We start from the raw sequence: 18,366 nt of genomic DNA, 5'->3' as shown, positions 1-18,366 counted from the left end.
AATAAGGAGAAAGTAAACAACTAAGGGAGCATTCCTGTTGCTGTAAAGGAAATATATTCTCCGGTAGCTTAGCCGTTGATGTGAAGTCATACTTTGACCAGATTGCTGCCATATGCCTTGATGACCAACTTGTTTCACTTCAAAAAACACCGTGAAGATCCAGGCCAGAATTGATTTTCAGCAACCATTGCTTGTCATAAGATGCGACTAACGGAATCGTGTAAGGCTTTGTTGACACGTGTCATCGGACATAAATTGCGTAGAGTGTTGCTCATGATGTTGATCATTGGATTGTCTGGTCCAGGCTCGATTATGTACGGACCGCCGACATATAGCTGGAATATTGCTGAGTGCGGTGTTAAACAACATGGTGGGTGAGGAGAATGGGTGCTGAATCATTTCTCTGAGATTTGTGGCGAGGTTAAAAATGTAACTCGTCTTACTTGTTCACTTCTGGTGGAATGTGCACCGAGAGAGCAATCTCTCAATTTGTTATCAGATAATACATTTGCAAATGTTGAGGTTGATGTGTCTGTGCACTCTAAATGCTTGTGGTATCATACGTGCTGTTTTCCCTTCCAGGAAGATGACATAGTAACAAATTCAAACATGTCTCTTGACATGTGTTTAATCTTCCCTTCCGTAGTCGATCAAAAAAAGGATATTTGAATATCGGGGTGGATGTGTATGCCCCAATCCATTCCGATGTTATAAATGTCAACACTTCGGTCACGGGTCGCATTTGTGTCGAAACTTTGTGGTGTGTCATCGATGTGACGGCCCCATGATGGTCGTGATTTTAATGAAGCATAAATGTTCTTTATATTTTATGACTAATTTGTGCAAAAGTCACCAACTCCTGAAGGATTGATGTAAATACAACCTGGGTCCATGCAGGTAGCCAAAGAACTGTAAGTCACAATGCCCCCCAGCATGGTGATCTTCCTTCGGTTGTTGGTGCTCTCCAGCCTGTTTTCATATTGTATATGGGAATAATACTGGTTTATTACCCATACGGGCTAGGATACACAGGTGATTATTTTTGTGATAATCGCACATGTGCTTTTCAGTGATTCTCAACGTTGATTGGTCGGATAAGCAGAGAAGAATTATGATTGGTTGATGGAACTACTTTTCATCATCCAAGTTCATTGAAAACTTTTACCGTTTCATTGATGATTAGAACGTGCTGTACTCACACATTCCGAGATTTAAAAAAGAAAACGTGAAGGTTAAAGAATATGAATACTATTTTTAATAGAAATTAATATTTTCCAATAAAATTGCGTTATAAATAGTAGTCTTTTTAAAATAAATAACCTTAAAGAATCCCAAACAATTGTAAACAAACACGGCCGCCATATTAGGCTGACTCCGATCAACATGAATGACCTAGTTAAAGTTAACGGTGACCTTACAGGAAGAGTGATAAATATTTTACAGCCCTTGAATTTGTACAACCTCTTTGTTGTTAAAAGTGAATTCGGGTCAATAGAAGCAGCAAGATACGGGCTAAAGGTGTTATCTGAAAGTGTGACAAGTGAGTCTGCCACGGTGTCCTTGCCATCTGAACAGAAAACAGCTTCTACTGTACAAACCAATAGTAGCGATTTGAATCTATGATCGTTTGTTAAACACTTTTGTCCTAAGTTGAATAAAATTCCTAGATTTAAATGTTCAGTTGGCAAGGTAAGATTATGAGGATTCGCAATCTTAATTTCACTTTATTTGATTTAATTTTTTTGTTAAAATGAAATCCATCTTCACTGCAAACAGACTATAGATTTACCCCAAAACACAGAAGTGGCAAGTGTTAATTCATTCTTCATAACATACATTTGAACTTTGCGTATACTAGAACGGAGAAACATACAACTGATTTACTGTGATATAAGATAGTCAATAATCCATGCATATTTGAAGATATATTTTTTAATTTTAAAGCATGAAATGATCGAGCGAACAAAGGTTTGTAATCAATGGACGATTAAAAAAAATAGACGGAACTGGATGTTATGCGTTTGATTCTAAACATTTTACACAAGTGAAGCCAATATGTACATATCAAAAAATATTTCCATACAATGCATGACTGATGACAGATGTTCAACTATTTGGCTTCGTCCTTCTTGCTGGTTTTATCTGTAACCTGTGGCTCATCAACAGGTGATTCAGCTTTATCAGATTCATTTCTCAAAGGGGCAACTGACGGCTTACTGGTATAATATTCTCTCATCTTATCAAAACCTACTGCAAGTAATTCGGGTCCAACCAGCTTCACAACACCCTTGATAAGATCCATCACCATCTCTCCTTCATTGCTGACCTCTTTTCTAGCCGTTTCTCTATAATTTGGAGGATTAGCCTCACAAAACATCTTCCTCCGTTCGGCTTCCAGTTCCAGACGCTGTCGCTCCTTCTGAAGATCACTTTCCATATGCAGTCTCTGTTTCTCTATTTCCATTTTCAATTTCTCCATTTCTAGCTGTTGCTCCTTCTGCTGTTCTTTAATGCTTAACTGCTGTACGAGTTGAGCGATCTTTTCAGTCTGAGCCTCTTCCATTGCTGTCATCTTGGTCTGATATTCCTCTTCAATCTTTGTCTTCAGCTTATTTACCTCAGCCTCATTTTCCTGTCTGAGCCTTTCCTCCCTCTTCAGCATAACCTTCTCAGCTTCCTTGTACATGTCACTTGTGTAGACCTCGCCAGAATTGTTAGAGTGGATCCTGTCCACCATGTCCAGAAACCTTTGAACTGTCTCATTCCTCTCCTCTGGAGATGCCCTGTTATTGTTATTAAAAGCAATATATCTATTGCCACAGGACTTCAGAAGATCTCGTAGCATTTGTGGTACGTCTTCCAGATATTTCTCAATAGTTTTGCCGCAATTATCCAGGTCATCCTTTCGGGTAAATAGAATCATGAGGTACTTCATCATTCCTTCTCCAAAGACGTTCTTGAAGTGTTCCACTGTATCTTGTTCCTCTTTCGTGAATCGATCGACCCTGACAACCATAACAAAGGCATGTGGTCCTGGTGCAGTCATCCCAATACATTTCACCACCTCCCTGGTGATGTCGGCATTGGACATGCCCGTATCAAACAGTCCTGGAGTGTCAATGATCTGAACGTTTCGTCCAAACCTCTGACAGGTGGCCCTTTGACATTTGTCGGTGACACTTTGACCACATATATCGGACTTGAACTCGTCCCGATCAAGGATGTTGTTACATGTAGCGCTCTTCCCAGACCCTGTCCGTCCCAAGACGACCAGTCTTCTCTCTGGACAGACGTTCTCTGACCATCCGATAGGTGCATCTGGGTGGTAATTGTATACTTAGTAGTTGTGTGCTGGAAGTGCATTTTGACTTTCCAGTTTCTGTTAATGAAGTCAGATTCACACGTAATAATTACGTGACTCCTACAAGTTGTTCTTCACATTTACAAGTTTCTTCTACATACACATATTAATACCTATTAGTTTCCTCAATACCAGTGAAACATAAGCAAAAAACATGAGTATGAAACAATATGCTTGTAATCTCACAATTCAAATGATGTTGAATTAACTGAACAGTGGAACAGTTACTACTGTAACTTATGGATATATAATTTAACATTTAGAAGATATTACTTACCCATTCTCCTATTATTTTCCCTCTGCTTTGTCTTTGATCAAGTCCTACAAAAAAAATAATATTTGTTTAGAACATTTTACACTTTATTACTATAAAGATCTGTTTATAACTGATATTTCGTGATTCATTCGACTTTAAAATATATGAGAATATACAGTCTCCATTTTCTTCCGAAAAAGTTTCCTTTCTGAGTAAATGACAAAATAGATTAACTACGTTCACTTTACGTAAGGCACAACATAATTAATCAAACCCTTAAGTACAAAAGTATACTTTCGCTTGCATTTCAGAGGACGACCAAGGTTAGTTGAGTACGACAGCGATTAGACAGGCCATGATCCATGTTTCGCGTCAACAACAGTTACTGATAACCATAGAAGCCAAAACTGAAAATAACCCGGGTTTTTCATATTTGGAGGATCGAGGTCTTGAAATTACACCAGGTAATTATAGTGTGACCCCTTTGTAGCATTAGACTCAAGGTTAATCACTAAGTGTGATCTATTTCACAAGAATGTTTGATTTTTTACATACCTGTCACTTAATTTCTCCCTCCTACTAAGCTCACTTTGTATACATCTGGACACGAATCAGGTTTGTTGTTTAACTGCACTGCAGTGAAAGCTGGAACACGTGACAAGCCGAGCGTTTACCACAGCGAGGACATTTGAATATGCACAACAGCCTATTGATCACAAAGAGAATATTGTGACACTGGGAATCCCAAACGCCTGATTCCCCGAGAATAGGAATATCGTTTAATGCTGTGATACACAAGATAGGGAGTAACCGTGTTTGGCAACCGAGGTATGTTATTTCTGTATTTTGTGCAGCGGGATAGTTCTGATCATATAATTGTTTGAATATTACATCTCTGTCTGGTTATTAGGGTGAGTCTTCTCAATAGTCTCGTCAAAGGAAATGTATTTCAGCATACTATAATGTTCTTTTGGAAAACTTATTTTTACATTGAATGGATGATTTGTCCAAAGCTGCTCAGATGTATCACGGGGTCGTACAAATACTGTCAAACCGGCAAACAAGAGGTTGAGACAAAGACAAACAGGGTTCCAGGTTCACCCATTAGTTATTGTGATATTATGGCATGGATGGTCCTTCATGAAAATAGATTGTATGTACCCAGCTTTGGGAATCACCTTTATGGGAAATGGGTGTTCCAGTATCACCCTTTGAGCCATGAGACGACCATTTGTATATACAGTTTCTAAAGTTTCTTAAGCTGTTCAAGTGTATCATGGTGTCATGGAACTAATGTCAAACAGGCAAACCAGTGGCTGAGACAAAGAAACAACCCGCATTATCGGGTTACAGTGAACGAAGCTAAAGGGTCCCAGGTGACCCATTAGTTATTGTGGTCTTATGACATGGGTGGTTCTCCATGAAAAGAGTATTATAAGTACCCAGCTTTGGGAATCACCATGATGGGAAATGTGTGTACCAATATCATCCTTTGAGCAAAGAGACGACCAATGCTACGTAAATTTTCTAATGATATAAATGCCACAAATATTCACGACTGAACTGTGAAATAGTTTTTGTATATATGCAGCAGCTAAAATAACGCTGCAAGAAGTAGTTGTGTCATCATGTAATCAACCGTCTTATAATATGGTTTAAACCTGTCTTTATGGAAAGATATTCTCTGATCGACATTCTAGATTGTGGGCTTATTTGATAGCTTGGATAGCATGGCTAACATGATAGAAGCCATACCAAATATCGATATATCGCATCACACATTCGCTCAATACATTACAGTATCGAGTAGTAGGTAGGACGGTACTGTACCGGCAGTCAGTTCTCCGGCACATACATTACAATTGACGTGAGAATGATATGTCTGCCCTTGTGCACTTTATGCATGCATGAACATTATTATGCAACTGTCTCCATACGATACACATACAAGTGATTCTTCTATTTTCGTTTCAGTTTTATATCGTCTATTAATGTTAATGGCAGGTAGTGGTGAAAAGAAACAAGAACATTTCCTTTTACTATTGTCATACAGGTGTGGAGGCTTTACATATATCGTAGACTGTCCCTAACGATTCCATATTGAGCTTTTAATTTGTTTGGATCAAGTTTGAGGACACCCTCATTGAGATTCCAGATCTGTGACAACGGTTCGTGAAAAACCAGACAACGCAGCGACTGACATTGTCAGCGATCTCTACGAAATGACAATGACATGGAATCAACAACATCGCCCAGTTTGATCTGCTACGTCGCTTAAGGTTGAGGCGTTAGATACATTGAAGAACATTTAGGTTAAAGTTGGTCAATTACCGTTAAAGGCGATTCCTGGTAGCTACATCCATATAACTACAAGCCTGTTTGCAGTCAATGACTCACTCATTTACGTCTAAAGCAAATTGTGTGAATGGTGGGGTTATCTATGACTTTACATGTTTTAAAACTATCCTCAGAGCGCGATACCACTAGGCCATATTCAATAGGAACTACATGAACAGTATACCAAGTGACCGAGACTGACCCTCCCCCTTGCAATCCATCTTGTCCCCTCTCATGACAGGCAAAGAACGCTAGGGAACCATATTCGTACTCAGATTTCCTGCAGGACCAGGAAACCGTGCCAGTATCGTAGACTTTGAAACAAAAATCAATCCCTCACACACGCACGCACGCACATCGTCACGTGCGTTTTTCGTAAGAGGCGACTAACGGGATCGGGTGGTCAGGCTCTATGACTTGGTTGACATATCGTATCCCAATTGCGTAGATCGATGCTCATGTTGTTGATAACTGGATTGTCTGGTCCAGACTCGATTATTTACAGAGCACCGCCATACAGCTGGGAGTGCAGCGTAAAACTAAACTCACTTACTCACTCACTCCATTTGTCAAAAAATTAACTACGATAGAGGTTGAAATATTATCAAGAATTTAAAGACTGTTTAAAGACAAATTTTTGAAAGATATTTTTTTGACTGTTCAAAAATGATATAAACGAGCGAACAAAGGTTTGTAATCATTGTCCAATTTAAAAATACACGAGTTTTGATGTTATCATGTGAAGGAGGTGATCAATGAATGTCTGGTGTATGTGCATTAACATAAGTAATGAGTTTGATAGAAACATTTCACACAGTGAGACCCTTATACTCATATCAGATACTATCTCCATAAAATTCATAACTGGGCCGCTATTCTCGAAAGGATCCTAGCCCTAGGATATCCTAACTTTGATCCTAGGGTCTAGGCTAGGTGTCCTACCTTATGCTCGAAAAGTATCCTAGCGCTAGGATATCCTAACTTAGGACAAATACTAGGACAGGTTCTGACTTGTCCTAAGTCTATCTTATGTTACAGTTAATAAATTACGGTGAGAAAAGGTTTAAGAGTCCCCTTTGAACCAGCAAAGTAGAACACAGCCAAGTCTAAAATATTCAATAATACAATGCAATTGGGTCACAAGTCTAAAGTAATGGGTCACAAATATAAAATATTAACTCACCAGAGTCTTGACATTTACAGTGAGAGCAGACATACACATGATACACTGATTGAAGGTTGTTTACAAAGACAGTAGTAGTAGACGAATAGGCAAGAACGATCGGTCTTGACGATGTTGACGATGGCAGACAGACCCAGATAGCATTCGGACGTTGGCCCAACCTCCGAATGCTATCTGGGGACAAGTCCCATGTGATAAGTCCCGTGCGTTAGTCCCCACCGCACAACGCAACAACCAGCCTTTATTTAGCTCTTACACAGTTCTCGAGCATTCTAGTAAAGGTGGGCAGCATCACTATCCACACAGAACATTAGACTACTTTCTCGAACATACGACCGGAAGTCAAAACAAAATAAGCCAAGAGAGGCAACTCCGGAGCGCTATCAAAAAGGCGTACCGCTAAAAAATACTATTGCCATTGAACATACATGATGCAAGATGTGAGCCGCAACCCACACTCAAAACTTTAAACATTGTGACCCATAATAACTATCACTTAATCAATGTTATTACAAATTAAAAAAAACCACACACTCTCATAACACTTAGTGGATGTCAGCATGGTGTGGTTCTTGTTTGTTCACCAATTTTGACATTGTCAAACAAATACCTCGCCTAAGTTACATTTGAATTTACAACAGCACTCATTTTTGATGAGTTAAGAAGAGTTTTTGTGTATATATTTTCAATTTATTAATTTATGTAGTTGCTGCCGCATCCGCATCTCACTACCACATAGTTAAACATCGCATCACAGCCGTTTATTAAAGTAGCAAGCAGGCATTGACACTTACTTCACCACAGCCACACCACTTAAAACCACCATTAGGTGAGTGAGTGAGTTAATATTGATTTGATTTAAACATATTTATTCAAGAGAATGGATTGGATTGTACAAGTTATGCCAACTTAGTGAAACCCTCTCCTATTTACAGTGCTTACATGCAAAAGTGAAACAAACTATATGTACAGGGATAGAAAGATATATACAAAATGATATATACAATACAATGAATACATGAATTATTTAGATCATACACATTATATCTGATCACTGAACCTTTTGGAATTTGATATATATTTTTTGAACTTCTTTAAAAATGTGAATATTGTCACTATACGGAAGATCTGCACTGCCATTTAATAGTACGTCTAGGTTTGTTGGTGCTTTAATGTTACAAATTCTGCTAATATTTTGAAACATTTCCTGTCTGATAACAGAATACAAAGAACATTCCATAAAATAATGTTGAGAATTTTCACAGGTAAATTTACAATTACATTCGGGGTTCTCTATGAGACCGATCCTATATAGATCACCATTTAATCTACTATTTGAATATCTTAGCTGGGTATGAATTACATTGAGTTTTCTATTACCAAATGAAATATCCTGGTGCTTTTGACTTACGCGAGCTTATATGCGATTTAAAACTTTTAAGGGAAACTGATTCTCTAACATATAAAGGGAGATTATTCCAAAGTTGTGCAGATGATGGGAAAAATGATTGACTGTAGAGATTTGTGCGGGAATAGTACAGGGAAAGATCACGAATGTTTCTAAGATTATAATTTGTCCTAGATTCAACAGTTTGCGGCATAAGATCACAAAGGTAGGATGGAGCATTTTTGTTGTATATATTTATAGAATAAAGACAATTTACGACATCTTCTTCTTTCTTTTTAACATTTGCCAACCTGTTTCATATATGAAATATGAGTTAATATTTAACGTCACATCGGCAATATCTCAGCAATAACGTGACGAAAACAATTTATATAATAAAAGTAAAAACATTTTGACGATTAAAACCTATCGACGATGGACAGTACAAATACTAGACAATCACAGATATGAATATAAAACTAAAATATTTTAATTAAAGAAGACAATACAGTATAAAACAATATAATAGATCGCCAACAACTAAAGGTAGATCACCATATTAGGAACCATGGGGACTTACATTACTTTTGCTACCTGCATGGACCCTAGCTGGATTTACACCATCCCTTCAGCCGCTGGCAATTGTAGGAAACTTTAGCCAACAGTTAATAGAACAAAACTACTACGTCTAAAAATGTGGTAAGTTTATATTTTACTTTGAAAGTTTTGAGACTTACGTACCCTCTCAGGAGGACATAAATATTTTAACCCCCTTTGAGGGTACAGCCACTAACAATCTAAGTTACTAATCTAAAGTACCAATCATTAAAATACATCTATCTACACAATGTATTAATCAAAATTCATTAATTAAATCAATTTCTTTAAAAAAAACAATAATTAAATAAAAATTAGCCGTGGTAAAAAGGTCTTTAACTGTTTTCACATTAAAATATTTATTCCTTATGATGGAAAAATCAATACAGTCATGCAGGACATGCTTGACCGTGACTCTCTCATCACAAGGAATACAAAATGGAGGACCTTCATCTTTAACAGGTATTATTGTGAGTATGCGACATCGTCATATAATGACCTCCCTCAAATCTGACTGACAACCCAACTACGTGTAACTACTATAAGGTTTTATTTCATGTAATTTATTGATACCTACTTGGGTGTCCCACCTCTTCTGCATCAGATCACGGATGTGAGTTCTAATGCTAGCTTTGTAATAAGAAGTATAGGATAAGAAGTGGTGTCACAGATTTATTGAGTGCTGCCTTAGCAGCAAGATCAACCATTGTGTTCCCAGAAATGCCAACATGGCCGGGTAACCAACTAAAGACGATGTCGCATTGGCCAGTAGCAAAGATCATTGTACAAAGTTGATGTTTACAAGAAAGATTTTTAATAGCCTGTGGGCACGAAAGAGAATCGGAAAAGATTATGTATTGTTGATATCTACGGTGTTTATTAATATATGTAAAAGCTATTAATTATGGCGTTAGCTTCTGCTGTGAAAATAGAGCTGTTATTTGGCAGTCGCGAAGATATTATTCTGGACCACCATTAGGACTAACGGTAGGAAATACGCAAAACAACAACAACAGCAAAAATGTGGTGTCCATAACATCAGCTGCAACTGGCAGCAACTACATCATCGAAACATCAAGACCACTCCTACTAAACTCATCCTGTGTACATCTAGCCACGACTCAGGTTTGCTGTTTAACAGCACTGCAGCGAAACCAGGACAGGTTATAAGCCGTGGGTGTACGACGCTACGGTTGACGATACACATGCAATGGTGCAATCAGTGTTTGGCAATCGATGTATATTATTGGTTGTCGTTATCTATAATTGTACTGTGGACACACCCGTGCCCTGAGTGGAGACGTGTTAGGAACACTGTGGCGGTGCGTATAGTCAGTTACTGAATTTATATTTACGTTGAAGAGGAAGTAGTGGATGTGAGCAATTAATGTATTAGAAAGAAGTTACGTGTACTAACGTCTGTCGCTTATAGTGTTATTTTTTACGTCACATTCGTTTGAGTTGACATCGAGATACCTCATATAATTGTTTGAATAATACCCCTCTGTTTGGCCGTAACGCTTTTCAAAAGAATCGTGAGCTCCTCAAGGGAAACTGTTGTTTCATCATACTTAAATGTTTTGTTGAAAACATATTTCCACAATGAATGAATGATTCGCACAAAGCTGTTAGCTAACATGTATCATGGGGACATGCAATGAATCAGGCGAGTGGTTGAGACAAGGACAAACAGCACTTGTCGAGTAGTATTAGGACAACAATGGCAGCCCGTTGTCCAGCACACCCGTGAAGATCCGGATTAGAATTGATCTTCAGTAACCCATACTTGTCGTAAGACTGACTGAGTTTGGTTTTACGCCGCTTTTAGCAATATTCCAGCAACATTACGGCGGGGGACACCAGAAATGGGCTTCACACATCTTGTCGTAAGAGGCGACTAACGGGATCGGGTGGTCAGGCTCGCTGACTTGGTTGACACATGTCATCGGTTCCCAATTGCGCAGATCGATGCTCATGCTGTTGATAACTGGATTGTCTGGTCCAGACTCGATTATTTACAGATCGCGTTACATATTGCAAAAAAGCTGGCAACGACGCCCAATATATGAAGTAAAGATAAATGATGAATAAATAATAATATATTTCAGATTTAGAGCTAAAGTGGCAGCAATAAAACTATGCTGAGGAACATAAGCACTAAAAGTATATTAATACATGTATACAAAATTCGAAACAATTGATAAAATATTTTGAAATGATTAACAAATATTAAAATAATTCATTTAAAACACTGATTCTTGCTGGGATGGAAGAACGTTTAGCCCTGTTTGTTCTGAATATCGGCGTGCGCAGTGGTCGGCCGAAAGGAAGTTGAAATTCAGGAAATAGGACATGGTTGTTGTCATTTAAAATTTTACGTGCTTTCTTTTCAATTTGCTGCCTGTAAACAGTGCAGATATCTTGCATTTTAAGTCCAGCATCTTACTTGCTGTGTTAACAATTTTGGAAAGTTTACATCGATTTTTGAACAGACAGACCCCCATACCAGCAATGTACATTGACCCAATACATTAGAATAACGACAATATGGTAAACTAACGAAGACGACGTGGAAAATATAGGCGCCTTAGTCCTTTCTTGTATATGTCATCAGTATTAATGTTCCAGGTGAGCTTAGAATCTATCACTGTGCCAAGATACTTATACTACCCATCAAAAAGTTAGACTCACTTGTGTAAATGTAGCCACTCATTTCAGTCAACTGTTCTAAACTAGATTTTCAAACTATACCATTTTGTTTAAGGGTAATGTTTACACATGAACTGATGTATTGTAAAACAAATTCGTTATGTTGAACAGATGATTGTCATGAGTTCAATACATTATGAAACTCGGTGAAAATTGGCAAATTCTTAACAAAACTTTACACCAAAATGCAGCCGTTTACATGCACGATATTTGCTCTTGCTTTTTAACAATCTGATGCATGATCCTCTTGCAATTCATCTGCATATGATTTGCAGTTGGTTCCTCTAAGTTAGTGGAGACATTCATCTTTGATGTAACCATATTTATATATATACATAACATATAGTGAGTGCTTTAAGCGAGTCTAAACTTTTGAAGGGTAGTATATATTCCTAAGCTCCATCTATGGTTTCATTATCAATGGCAGTTGGCAGTAGCTCACTTTTACTTTTCCGAAAATCAATAACCATTACTTTTGTTTTCTTATCATATAATTTTAGGAAGTTAATTTACACCAATCAAGAAATTTTGTGAATTCAGAACGATAGTCATTCTCCGAATGCCTTATACATGTGATCAGATGTCACGTCAATATTAAGTGTATATATGTGACTAATGTAAACCATTCTTTAATATCAGTTATTCATAGCATGCATATACGAGGGTCGGTCAAAACTACTCGGCCTAACTATATTCTCGATGTCCAATGTTTGAAAACCTTCCATTTTAGTTTGTAGGAATCATTAGCAAAGCCGTATAAAAAATCACATATGTGGGTAATGTGATTAACGAGATATCACAACACATTGGGGTATAATATTTCTAGCAAATATGCAGAAAATGAAAACGATCCGTCATTTAGTACATCTTCGATAATGGGTATGCCCTCAGATAATGTCATATAAAATAATATGTTAGTATAGTATTGGATGAGTTCCCGTCATAATCAAGAGTCAATGCTTTGGATTGCTTGATTCATATTTAGTCGGGGGCTGGTTCTTTTTAAGGACACCCCATATTAGTCTTTCAAAAACATTGTGTCCAGATATTCAAGCTGGCCCTGTTTTACAATATACTGAGAGTTGACACTTGTGTGATCATTCAGTATTTACTTTGAACCTTTAGCATCATGTGTGAAAAAGTGAAAACATTAGAAAAAATAAGTTATGTCCTTATGATTTCGTCGTCTGAAAGGGGTGGGTAGTGTCTCCAAAACAAGCTGTTTCAGTAAACATGAAGGGGAAATCACTTTAACAAGCGATTGTACTTTCAAATTGCTTTTTTATGCACTTTAATATCTAAGTTTGATTCTAGCGGACGTCTACCTATCTCAAACACACAAAATGTTTCTTGCATATTTTGTTACCTGAAGTTTGTGGTGCATTTATTGCAGATTTTGCGCTTTTGGGGGGGTACCAAGATAAAATTTCAAACAAAATGGGGATCGTAAGGCTGGAACGTAGCAAAACCAATTTGCTTGAGGTTGACAGATAATATGTAGAAAAAATAAAACATAAAACAGCTGCATTTGTATCGTTTACTAGGTCAGGCCGACTACTTTTGACTGTCCCTCGTATCAGAATTCAATTTAGGGCTCAAAACGTTTTCATAGCACCTCGAACATAGATGTTGGTTTCTCGAATAACAAAGTCAGATACAGCGAAGTTCGGCTAAGAGGGGACATCTCTTTCCACAAGGAATGGTCACCATCAAATATCATTATATGTGTCACCTATTTATATCAGATTAAGGATTGATGGTTTGTTTCCTTTCAGGTATAGAATATATCGCACATCATATCCTGTAAGACTGATACAACGTCCAACTGACAAAAGTAAGTTACTATACATACAATCTGCACATTTTCTGTCCATTAGTATGTAGATCATGGGACTTTCTCAAATATATCTATTATATAACCTATCATAACATTTTTATGAGTTTAAAATATTCAATGGTCATTTTTAACCGATTACGTGAGGTCAACTGGTACAAAAGACTGTCAAACATCTTGTCACTGGATGCTCTTTCTTGGCTCAAACAGCATATCTAAATAGGCATGCTGGCATGGTTCGCTGTTTCTACTATCGTCTTCGCCACGGCGTCATGGAAAATGATACTTTCAAACTTTTCTCAAAAATTCCAGCCAACAAACCTGATCTTGTTCTTTCTGATAAAGCTAATGAATTTATTTATATTATTGAATTTCCTGTCCCTTTTGACAGCAGTGAGTGAGTGAGGTAATATTTATCGTCACATCGGCAATATCTCAGCCATATATAATGACGAAAACAATTTATACAATAAAAATGAAAACATTTTGGAGAGTAAAACCTGTCGACGATGGACAGTAAATATACTAGAATATCACATATATGAACATAAAACTAGCATGTTAAACTAAAAGATTGTAATTAAAGAAGACAATACAATATAAAACACGGGCAAAAATCGCCAACAACTCAAGGTAGATCACCATACTAGGAACCATGGGGACTTACATTACGTTTGCTACCTGCATGGACACTAGCTGGATTTACATCATCCCTTCAGCCGCTGGCGATGTAGGAAGATTTAGCCGAAAGTTAAAATAACAGAAATACTACGATCCTTTTGCCAGCAACTTGATTAGCAAGATTCAGGAAAAGCATGCTAAATATGCGAACCTTGCTTTTGAAATTTCTCGATTGTATCCCACAAGTACACTGTCGTTAGATTCCCCATTTTCTCGGTGCCCCTGGGTTTGTACCTCCTGATCTCTTGGCGCAGATCAGGAGAGTGCCAGGGTTCTCCGCCGAGGGTGCACAGCCCCTTCTGACACACTGGGTAATGCAGAAGGCTGCAGAATTGGGGAGTTTACATATTCTCCGGAAGGTTCCTGGTTGGTTCGACTAGGCAGCGTTTCCTGGGAGAAGTCCCATTCGCTGTCTGGGCTGCGTGCAGATGGGGCAAGGGCCCTGAGCTGATGACAGTGCGGAGGATCACCCGAACCCTCCCTGCTGCATTTTGATCTTAATTTGTAAAACATAATTATTACGATACTGTGTCATGTTTTCACAGTTCACAATATATGCAGTAGTAAAATACACATATGACAACCGGGAATCATAAGGCCTTAAAAGACACCATATTTAAAACATTACAGATATTTTATTATCTTAAAATTCATTTATCCACATACTTAAACATTTATATTATTCACAATATTCTCCTATTATATCACCACAACTGAGGTTCACTGTTGATCTGGGTATTGACACGAGTCTGCATTGAAGACTCTTTGTTTTATCTTTATCTTCCCTTCATGTAAAATACTTTAATTCAATGACACTTTGACAAGTTTCCGTAAACCCATTCCAGGTGGGTGACAACTGGAAAAATATCATCCGCTGCCACGGTAACCGCCAAACTCACCGCCGAGAAGCTGTATCGCTAACAGTCCTATGACGTCATAATATGACGCATGCAATGCACGGAGTTCGAAACTGTTCGATTAGCTGTTTTGAGTTCACTATGTACACATTTATTTTACCGACTTTCACTGCTTTATTTAAAATATTTTATACATTGCATCGTTTGCACACTCAAACTTAAACATTATTAGCCATTTTATAGCAGTTTTAAGCTTGCCAGAATATGTTTCACTGATATTAAAAATCCAGTCGAGAGGCAGACGCCATTTTGTTTATTTGTCATATAGTCGGTAGCGAGCTTATCGATCTTCAAAATAAAATAAACTTATATTTTGTACAATTATCATGGCGGTAAGATAAATACGTTGTAAGCTTCTCGCTCAGGTAATACGGTCTGATGTACCCATCTTTTGTGGCAGTGTTATCCCTCGCCTACCGGCTCGGGTAACACTGCTTCAAAGATACGTACATCAGACCGTCTTACCCTCGATAGAAGCATACAACTTATAATGTTGATTAAGAGGTTCCATCGTTGAGACCACTCAGCAGTCAGCTAAACTCAGCTACATAACCTCTGCTTGAATATTGTAAATTACTGGCGCCTTTTTCATGTTCAATGGTAGTATAGCCTCTGAAACTTCTCCTATGCTCATTGATCTATTTAAGTCTTCCACTTCAGTTAAAGTAATCTTCTGTAATTTGTTATACATGTCCTAACTATGATATATTTGCATGTTTTCTGTACTTATGGCGGGGTTTAACACACAAGAGAATCATTTTCCCATTTGTTCATTACAAGATTATGATCAGTTACAACGTTATTTTCTTCTGTCACTATTTAGGTATCATGATTTTCCTCTCATTTTGGATCCCAAGTTGTCTTTCAAAGATGTACTTGGTTTGGATAAGAATGTGTGGTTTTAACTAGCTTTTCTCTTTGATGAAATATTTTATGTTTGCGATGTAGATTGTCAAATTCTTTTTTGTTGCACTCTAGAGTGCCCACTTTACTGGAGCTCTTCACACCAGTATGTGTTTGCTCTTGGTTTCTTCTTCTTCGTGTCCCCGTTAATATGAATCACTGAATGTTCTAGTTTGGTGTCCATTTCTTCTTTAATGGTTGACACTAGTTCATTATATAGTTCATTCCAACCGGACTGGTTCAAACTTGTGATATCCGATTCTGTTATAGATTCATATTTTCGTTGCTGAGAAGGAAATCAAAGGCAATATCTTCAACATTATACGTCACAATACATTTTTCAGGTTTTCTTGTGTTTTCTGTATTATTACTTATACACATTGAACAATCTTCTATTTCCCAAGTTAAGACTTAATGCTCTGGTAACGTTGGTGGAGGGTTAGACCAGCTTTGTTGATTAATTCACTGATTCTATGTACTGTAAACTTTTTTTCACATGTTGACACTGCTCATATGGGGTTAAAAGATAGTCCACAACAGATTTTTCTTGTGCAATCAAGTATGTATAGTCTTGGGTACCAAGACGCCCATTCAACATGCATAAACTGAAAGTTGTCATAAAATCTATAAGTCATTCCCCATTAATATCCATTACATTGTCAATAACCTCTCTTAATTCCAAGCTGTCTACTTCTTCAATGATATCTTGTACATCTCCACATCTAAAATTAAAATCTCCACTAATGTACATGATGTACATGTAATGTATATGAGAGAAATAAAAAGTTCAGAAAAGTTCATTTTCTATGATCCGACTTGTTCCATGTGGAGGCAGGTAAACAATGCACATGTACATATCTGGTTTATATGCCCACATATCTGTGTTCACGGTACTCCTTCTGAGTTAAAGTCAGTCAGTCTCTTTACATATGGAAATACGTCCTTCTTCACCAAAATTCCTACTCCATCAGATCATCTTTTGGCGCGCACATGTAAGTTTTGACGGTTCTGTCCTTTCCACTCATATCTGTTTAGGTCAACTTTATCTGTGCCCTTTAAAAATGTTCCACATAGTCCAATAATGTCACAATCAGAAAAGTTGATAGCATCACATTTCAAGTTATTTATGCATCTATATGTTTCACATTTTTCTTAAAACCCCTGACATTCCATACCCCAAGCCGTAAGCCCTAGTGGGTCTTCTTAGGTGTGTTGTTGGTCGAAGACAGCTTCCCATTCTTGTGGAATCTCAACATGTTTTCCTTGTCTAACGTTTTGAGAAGCATGCGCATGGTTTTTTTCTGCCTTAAAGGCCGGGGTGCAAACCTAAATAAAACAATCCCAAAACAAGGATTTCGCAATTAGTTTCCCATTGGTTACTCCTCAGCAGTGTAGATGTTATCTGTCCATGAGTGACTGTAACGGCTATGGGTGCCTGGGAAGAGCCGGGGAGATGTCAAAGGTTTACCTGGAATTTACCACTAGAAAAACATGCGCCTTTATAGTAAATGCCCAACAACCCTTCACTACATATTGTGATGACTATTTGACATATTTGATTAGCATATACGAAATTTAAAATTTTACGTATTTTCTGAAAATACAATCTTCAACATGGTGATGTCAGCATCAAATAAGTGTATAGCCCTAAACCTGCACAGCATGGGGTCAGGGGGAGTGGGGAGGGTCCTTTTCACAGCCTGCCTGAAATATAAAAACCCTGATTGAAACCCTAACCTACTCACAGGTTTGTTTCTATGCAATTGTCCCTCCTCTGACCACCTGGCTAAAATTTAAATCTGGTTTTAAAATATATATTGAGGAAATATTTTTTCATAATGTATGTTGTGTAGGCTGTTTGCATCCATACATTTTATCATGAGCCGCCATAACATACCTCTTTACACTAGGGCTTAATTTCATCAAGAACCGGTATGTCCATTTTGTGATATTACATGGAATGTACTTGAATACTGCATTGCTTTGCATCGAAGACTTTGACAAGGCAAGGAGGCCACACCCCATCTGTGTATAGGTTTGAACCCTGGCCTTTAAGCTCATCCTTTGTCATGTAATTATAGATGTAGTTTTTTACATATTCTTCTTATTCTTTAATTTATTTTTGTTTTTCATAACCAAATGCTTTTGCTCTGGGGTTCCAAGCTGGCAGACTATGTGATCCGGATTTCTGCTTTCTCCAT

At 37.6% G+C, this 18,366-nt stretch overlaps 2 protein-coding genes and 1 long non-coding RNA gene across 3 annotated transcripts in view; 1 reads left to right on the top strand and 2 right to left on the bottom strand.

Annotated features, from left to right (window-relative positions):
- LOC124272224 (GTPase IMAP family member 9-like) overlaps nucleotides 1-4,289 on the bottom strand; it is a 52,039-nt gene extending 47,750 nt beyond the window's left edge. The window contains exon 1 of the mRNA XM_046707378.1: nucleotides 4,207-4,289. The gene's annotated coding sequence lies outside the window, so the exon portion shown is untranslated. The remainder of the gene's footprint in view (nucleotides 1-4,206) is intronic.
- Nucleotides 1,238-4,260, bottom strand: LOC124272225 (GTPase IMAP family member 9-like). Its single transcript, XM_046707379.1, has 3 exons — nucleotides 4,173-4,260; nucleotides 3,639-3,682; nucleotides 1,238-3,318 (listed from the first exon to the last, which is right to left on the bottom strand). Exons 2-3 carry the CDS (start codon nucleotides 3,640-3,642, stop codon nucleotides 2,111-2,113), a joined length of 1,212 nt encoding a protein of 403 aa, XP_046563335.1. The 5' UTR covers nucleotides 3,643-3,682; nucleotides 4,173-4,260; the 3' UTR covers nucleotides 1,238-2,110.
- Nucleotides 4,290-4,361: 72 nt separating the features above from the next.
- LOC124272226 overlaps nucleotides 4,362-18,366 on the top strand; it is a 33,763-nt gene continuing 19,758 nt past the window's right edge. The window contains exons 1-2 of the long non-coding RNA XR_006897287.1: nucleotides 4,362-4,445; nucleotides 13,606-13,664. This is a non-coding gene — a long non-coding RNA (uncharacterized LOC124272226). The remainder of the gene's footprint in view (nucleotides 4,446-13,605; nucleotides 13,665-18,366) is intronic.

Source organism: Haliotis rubra, unplaced genomic scaffold (genome assembly GCF_003918875.1).
Source record: "Haliotis rubra isolate DU_JTF1 unplaced genomic scaffold, ASM391887v1 Scf1674, whole genome shotgun sequence".
NCBI classification, from domain to species: Eukaryota; Metazoa; Mollusca; class Gastropoda; order Lepetellida; family Haliotidae; genus Haliotis; species Haliotis rubra.
Note: the sequence above shows the minus strand (reverse complement) of the source record. Positions and strands in the feature narration are given on the sequence as shown.